The following is a 7,425-nucleotide window of genomic DNA, read 5'->3' as shown; positions in this document are numbered from 1 at the left end:
CTTTAATGTCCTAATAATTTTTAAGTGTAAAGGGGTCGCGAGACCATAAAGTTTCAGAACCGTTGAACCAGATTCCTAGACCGTCATTCATTCACTCAACAAATAACTGCCCCTCCTGAGGCTGCATATTTTACATACCGAGGAGAAGGTGGTGATCAAGACGTGGAGCCCGCTCCGACGCCGTTTACATTTGGGAGGGAGGAGGCAAACGAATATATCAAGACAACTTCTGAGAGCGGTAAGTATCATGAAGGCATAAAGCAGGACACGTGTTCCATGCGCAGTGGAACCCTCCATTGTGCTGAGTCGGCCCCGGGCCCCTCAGGCCCCTGAGCTGGCCAGGAGCGGGGGCGCTGGTACCCCGGGACACCGAGACACCCAGGCACCGGGAAGCCGCGGGCGCTGACGTACCGTGACGTCACTCGGCCGCGCCAGCCAATCGCGGGCGGCCCCAGTCCTGGGCCGGCGGTGGCCCGCGGCCTGCGGGAGGCGCTGTGGCCCGTCGGGCGGCCCCGCGGAGCCGCCATAGCCTCCCGCCTCCCGCGACCCAACGTCTCCGCCGCCGGCCTCGCGCCGCCGCCATGGCCGACGTGGAAGACGGCGAGGAACCCTGCGCCCTGTCCTCTCACTCCGGGAGCGCAGGATCCAAGTCGGGAGGCGACAAAATGTTCTCTCTCAAGAAGTGGAACGCCGTGGCCATGTGGAGCTGGGACGTGGAGTGCGATACGTGCGCCATCTGTAGGGTCCAGGTGATGGGTAAGCGCTGCACGCGAGGCCCGGGCCGCGCGGCGGCCTCCGCGGGCCCGGCTCCGGGCGTAGGGGACAGACCGAGCCTCGGAGAGACTGTTCCTGGAGGAGTGGGGGCGGGGTCGCCCTGCCCCGGTGCCCGGGGACCGCGGGCCACGCCCGAGCTGTCGCCGGTCAGAGGGCTGCGGCCGCCGCCAGGGGCCGTGGGGTCGTTCAGCAGGCGCCCAGCGCTGGGGACTGGTATTCTGGGGAGAGAAATGGGTGGTAAGCAGTGCCGTTAAACAAGGTAATTTCAGGTAATGATGGGTGTGATCACGACAATAAAAGTAGGCGATTTGATGGGAGCTGGGAGGAACCACTTCGGTTTGTGTGGCCAGCTACGGCACCCTTTACAAAAAGCAGATCGCAGAGAGGTCAGGGTCGAGGCCCTGAGTCAGCGGGTCACTAAAGTGGTTCTGGTTACACACAACAAAGTGATGCTCTGGAGTCATCTTCCACAAAAACGACCCCTAGTCGTGCTCTGAGGAGGCGCAGGGAAGAAAAATGTTCCTAGCCGTTGCCTTTCTGGATGGGCTACTGTTCTGCTGGCTTTTAAAGCTGGATGATTCGAGACTGGTCAGATAGCACTCGCTTGGCTTGAACGGGAACATCGATGTAAGCCCTTTTATTCAGAAACATAAAACTTCATCTCCTTCCTGGTCCCTTCCTATCATAGGATGCCATTTCTTGGAGAAGACAGTGCCCTGAAGTCAGACCTTTATGGAAAACCCTCTTTTACAAATAACTGTTACTTCTTTCTATGATATTTTTAATAAAAATATTGAACCAAGTGAAACCTTTTAGAACAGCTTCATCTCGTTATGTTTTATATGGTTTATGTTTTAAGATCTCCGACCACCTTGAAAAAGAGGTGCTCTTGAAATGCACGTTATGTTTTTAAATAGGGCATTTAAAACTCCTGCATTTAAGAGCATCTCCCGTTGCGGAGCACAGGCTACAGACGCGCAGGCTCAGCGGCCATGGCTCACGGGCCCACCCGCTCCGCGGCATGTGGGATCTTCCCGGACCGGGGCACGAACTCGTGTTCCCTGCATCGGCAGGCGGACTCTCAACCACTGCGCCCCCAGGGAAGCCCTTAAATGTTGTTTCTTGAAGGTAGTTGGAGAACACTGAGGTTTCTATAGTTTGAAAGCTTTGTGTCTTGCACTGAAAAATGAGAGAATTGGAGAAAATAACTTAAAAATTGCTCTCCCTTCTTGAGGAATGAAAATTGAAACCTACCAGAATCAAGCGATTTCTCAATTTACTGTCTTTGTAGTATGCTCTTATGTTTTTTATTCATAAGGATTTGTTTTAAAGAGAATTTACAACCATGGGATTCAAACATTTTTTACTTTTAAAAGAACTTGATTTCAGATGTGATCTGCCTATATTGTGTATCAAGTTTTAAAAGTACCTAGTTTATTGGCCTGCAATACAGCTCCCTTGTCCTTCCCCTTTCTTAAAAACTAGAATCATAATTTACAGTTTGAGTGACATTTTTAACTTATCCAGGCGATTTTTGTTCTTTTGTACGACAAACTGTTAAAAATTTTATCCCCTAAATTTCCTTTAGTTTAAAAAAAAGAATTTCCTAAAAGAACATTTTATTTTTCTCCCCAAAGAAAAATTTTAAAATAGTAAACAGAAATGCAAAATTTAAAATAATGGTTGCAATTTTGCAAGAAATAAACTTTCCTGGGATATTTAAAGTAAGTCAAAGTATGGGCTGTAAATGACTCAGGGTTCACATTAACTTTCTAACTATAGCAAGTATTCTGCTACTGTGGATTAATGTTACAGATTTACAACAGCTGTGCTTTGGGTTCAGGAAAGTATTCTGGACTAGACCTCTGTATTTTGTTTATGAGGTGTTAAAATCCACTTAGTGGTCAGGTGACAGCAGAAGGAAGTTTGTTTTTTAGCATCATTCTGAAAGGTGTTACTATACTCTTTAGAAATGTGCTGTTTTAGATATTAGGAACATCATCAAAAGAAAATGTTTTCCTTTATCTGCAACGTTAGTCATTTTTAGCCATTTAGGTCAGTTTTTGATAATGAATCTAAATCCAAGCTATAAGCATAATTCAGAGACTTGTAGATTATACAAAGAGCCCACTTAATCCCATGTCCTTTATATTTGGAATTCATCTCACACGCCTAAATGATTGGTTATGACTTCTGGATCTAAGATTTGCCTGCCAGCCCACTCTGATGTAGTTAACGCTCTCTTCCTGGGTTTCCACTCTCCCCGCTTCATTCTGAAAGGAGCAGATGGCACAGCGAGCAAGCACTGGTAAGGAAGAGGCGACCAGGTTTGCTAGTGCTGTCAAGTTATGAAGAGCCAGAGTAACCTTCCACAGCTGTATGTTAACATGGACGTTTGAGCTAACTTTTTGGAGCCTTGTTTTCCTAATTTGTAAAAGAGACAGTTGGGACCATGAGCTTTAATTCTGTGATTACACAGGACCAGAGCCATGTCTTCACCCTTATATCATGATCCTTATGATATTTAGTTGTTTGCCTATCTACCTCTCCATTTACTGGTGAGACCAGGGACCCAGACTTGGTCATTTTGGTGTCGGCAGTGCATTACTCTTTGCACAGAGTAGATACTCAGTAATTGTGGAATTGAAGAAGGCCTTAGGAGGCGGTGGTTGTTTTTAATCCACACTGAAGAGGCCAGGGTGGTGTGTTTTCTTAAGGGTGAGAGCACGCAGAGAGGAGCAAACAAATGCCTGAGCATAATCCAGTGTAAGAAGAGAAGCAGGCTTCAGCTCCACCGTGTTTCTATTTTTACAGAATTATTTTCCTCCAATTTATGTTAAAAACTATTTTTTTCTGTTTGTTTGAACTTCCTTTTACCCAACTTTGACTCCTTTCAGCTAGTGAATGAGTCCATTTCATTGGTTCCTAAAATATTCTATATTACCTCCTTCATCAAACAAATAGTAGTACAGATTCAATTTTGAAAACTTCTAGTATACCCTTTTGGTTCCCATTCCTCATGTTTTCTCCCAGGTAATTTATTAAAATATTTTACTGTTGTCGGGTAAATGCTTTGGGCTCAGAGGGAGCATTTCCTTAAAAAGAAAAAAAGAGAACCTAGTATTTAGGAGTTTTTTACATTTAATTTTTATAGAAATTATACAGTCACATAACTTAAAAACTTGAGAAAGTACACAGTGAAAACTCCTTCCCGTTCCATCCCCTCCCAGGTAAACTTTATTATTAGTTTCTTGGATATCATTCTAGAGTTTCTATCTGTGTGTAAGCAAATACAATATATATGCATGGCTTATTTAAAAGGATGTCTTGAAAATAAACTACTCATAAGGTTGATCTGTGTGAACATGCCCAGTGAGCTTATAACTCCTAATAAAGTGGAGTATAGCATATTTTTCTGTGGTGGTTACATCCAAGGTCTTTTCATCAGAACTTGTAAAAATAGAGGGTCAGTAACCCTTGTGAAATTGCTCATGGTCATAAGTAAATTAGTAGAGTGCCTTGTACTTTATTCATCTTTAAGCAGTTATGTTCAGATGAGAAATTAATAGTATGAGTCTTTTAATCTACATCTCTAACCCTTTGGGCCTTTATTTGACTTTGAAGTGTATGGGTTTTAAAAATTGCATTCTGAGCATCAGAATGAGAATTGCTATTTGTTTACTTTTAGATGCCTGTCTTAGATGTCAAGCTGAAAACAAACAAGAGGATTGTGTTGGTATGTTGTAATTTTGTTCTCTTGCTTTTTCAACTGAAGATTTTCTCTCAGTGGGGATGTTTGAATTTGCAGTTAAGATTGACTTTATCAATACACAAAAATAAACTGTAAAGCAGTGATCCATTATTAATATAAAATGTGTTGGTTCTCAGATGGTCTTAATGGAATTAACCTGTAAGTCCTTCAGTTGCTTTAATTGAGGAGAATTGGTTATATATTCTAGACATGGGCATGGTAAACATTTTGATAATCAAAAAAGAAATAATTCTTTTCTATTAAGAAGAGTATAAAATAAGGAATTTGCCAAAACATCCTTCAAGTTTTGAGTATGTTACAGGTTAGTTTTGGTCAGTCAGGATTTTATTCTAACAAAGCATTTCAGTATTCAATATTCTTTTATGATCCGGTATTTAACTTTTCTACTAAGGTAAAAACAATTCTAAATCTCAAGATTTTTTTGGATGTAGTTTATAGATAGAAGTTTGTTAAATTTTATTTACATCTGGGGCTACAGAAGTTGTCTTAGGCCAAATATTTAAGCAACTCAAAGGTTTTTATGTCCCAGTTCTTGAGGTCATCACTTCTAGATTGCTATATAAAAGTGTTTAAAGATTTTCCTGAAATGAAAGGTTACCTTTGTGTTTGTGTGGTTTACATACAGCTTGTTAATGATTTATGTAGTTTTGATCAAATCCTGTTTCTTCCTCTCAAAAGACTTAGAATGAGTCCCCTAGCTTCCTACTCCTACAACCAATTTTCACAAAAAGGTTTGTTTCCTGTTTTTTTTTTCCTATTTCTTTTATTGTTCTGTTATAGCTCAGTTGGTCAAGCAAGGGATAAATGAAGCCCATGTTTGAGATTGTATCCCAGATTATAGGTGATTTCCCTTGGTTAAAATTTTTTCTTCGATTCTGTTTGTTTTAAACATTTTCATTTGGGAATTGTGAGGTGTAGGCCATCTTTATTTGATCATAGAGAGACCCTTTTCTTGAAAGAGACCTCTCTTTCAAAGCCAGCCACTTTGAAAATTCCATTCTGTTTGTCACGTGAGGAATTGCACTGCCTGTGGATGACTTAACACAGATCCTCACCACTTCCAGAAAACAACTCATTAGAGGTACAACTAATAATGTTTAGAAGCATGTCACCTGTTTATAATAGCCTGCTCTGAGCTAAAAACATTTAAAATTCATTATATCTTGCTAAATAAAAATCAGGAGGACATTTTTCAGTAAAATAAAGACCCAAAGGTCTCCAGGGTCAGTGCCTGACTGAGGTAGTCTGGGATCTAAGGAAGACTAAAGTCTTTTAATCTCCTAACTTGAGAAAGACACCATGTGGAGCTATGTAGGAACTGGGGGCCACCACAGCACCCACAGATTCTAAGCAGTGATGGAAAGTTCCCAAGCACAGAGGTGTATCTCATTTCTTAAGTGTAATTTACATATGTAAGGTTCCATTTCTTTATAGCTAGAAAAAATTATTTTGACCAGTTAACCATCTTTATTCAAGATTGAATAATAATTAGGGTTACATAATTATTACATAATCTAAATTATTATTTAGATTATTATTACATAATGTAAAATAAGGTAGAATTTTGAGCTCGGTAATTTAAATTGAAATATGTAATGTCAGATATTCTTTTTTTTCTTTCAGTCGTCTGGGGAGAATGTAATCATTCTTTCCATAACTGCTGCATGTCCCTGTGGGTGAAGCAGAACAATCGCTGCCCTCTCTGCCAGCAGGACTGGGTGGTCCAAAGAATCGGCAAATGAGAGCAGTGGAAGGTGTTCCTTGTGCAGTTGTTCGGAGCCCTGGTGGATCTTGTTATCAGGTGCCCTACAAAGGCTAGTACTCTCCAGGGGGCTAATTCTTTGAATCGGACGCGGTGGATCTGCGGTCTTTTGGGACTCATCAGAGGCATGGGTTAGCCTTTTTCAGTTTTATTTGCAGAAATTCTCTACAATTAAGAAGATAATTTATTAAAGATGGTCTTTCCTACCTCTGTGGTATGTGTCTCACACACTGCTTATAAGTGCTATAAAGGAGAGAACTATAAATTGAACGACGTTTATAATTTACCTACTGATATCCAAGGAGCTATGGAAGCAGTTCCGTTCAGAAGAGAACTTTTTGCATGCTTGTGGTTGATCAGTTTAAAAAAAAAACAAAAAATATTATAGTAACAAATAAAGTGCAGTTTAAAACCCAACTCTTATCCTTAATCTGTTCCTAATATTTATTTTTGGCAGGGAGGGGGATGATTCATGAAATCTTTATTTGATATTATGAGAACTTAAAGTTTGGACCAGTGAACAGGGTAAATAAAATTTAACCTTTGGTTGTATGAGATTTCAGTGGTGGTCTACGTTATCATCCCCTGTCTCTGACCCATCGAGAAAACCTAGGTCTGCACTCACCTCACTGTTCAGTTACTGAGTGGTCAAGGACAGAAGTATTTTCAAGATCTAGTCATATTGCGTTGTAATTTAACTGTGTTTTAGGTGGAATGTTAATGAGGGGAAAATGTTTACCATTGTAGCATTGGATCAAAAAGTTTATTTTATCACACCATGTTTTAATAAACGGTTTATTCTGTTTACCTCATTTGAATGGTCATTATTGCAATTTTATGCACAGCCTTCAACTTAATAAGCTAATTTGTCAAGTGAATGCTTTTGTTTAATTTGAAAAACTATTCATTTGCTCTTTCATTGGTGGTAATAAAATTTTAACTTTATTACCTAGAAACGTAAGTGTAAGATAATATTTAAATTTTATCAAACCAACTCACATTCGGTGGAAGTTATCAAGGAACAATTTGTGAACCACAATTTATGAACCCATGAATTTTTCCATAATGGAGGCTACTGCTATGCATTTAAAAAACCAAAATCTTAACCATTCACTTC

The 7,425-nt window shown here is 40.6% G+C and overlaps 1 protein-coding gene across 2 annotated transcripts; it reads left to right on the top strand.

Moving 5' to 3' along the window:
• Window positions 1-495: 495 nt before the first annotated feature.
• Window positions 496-7,120, top strand: RNF7 (ring finger protein 7). Of its 2 annotated transcripts, none has more exons than XM_022582645.3 (3): window positions 496-749; window positions 4,463-4,510; window positions 6,170-7,120. In XM_022582645.3, exons 1-3 carry the CDS (start codon window positions 582-584, stop codon window positions 6,224-6,226), a joined length of 273 nt encoding a protein of 90 aa, XP_022438353.2. In that variant the 5' UTR covers window positions 496-581; the 3' UTR covers window positions 6,227-7,120. The 2 variants fall into 2 exon arrangements, with proteins under 2 accessions (XP_022438353.2, XP_022438352.2); XM_022582644.3 differs by having other exon boundaries at window positions 506-756.
• Window positions 7,121-7,425: the final 305 nt, after the last annotated feature.

This window comes from Delphinapterus leucas, chromosome 4, assembly GCF_059928025.1.
Source record: "Delphinapterus leucas isolate spDelLeu-1000000601 "Yukka" chromosome 4, BTC_Dleu_Yukka2, whole genome shotgun sequence".
Taxonomy (NCBI): Eukaryota; Metazoa; Chordata; class Mammalia; order Artiodactyla; family Monodontidae; genus Delphinapterus; species Delphinapterus leucas.
The sequence above is the reverse complement of the archived record's forward strand: the minus strand, read 5'-3'. Positions and strand labels throughout refer to the sequence as shown.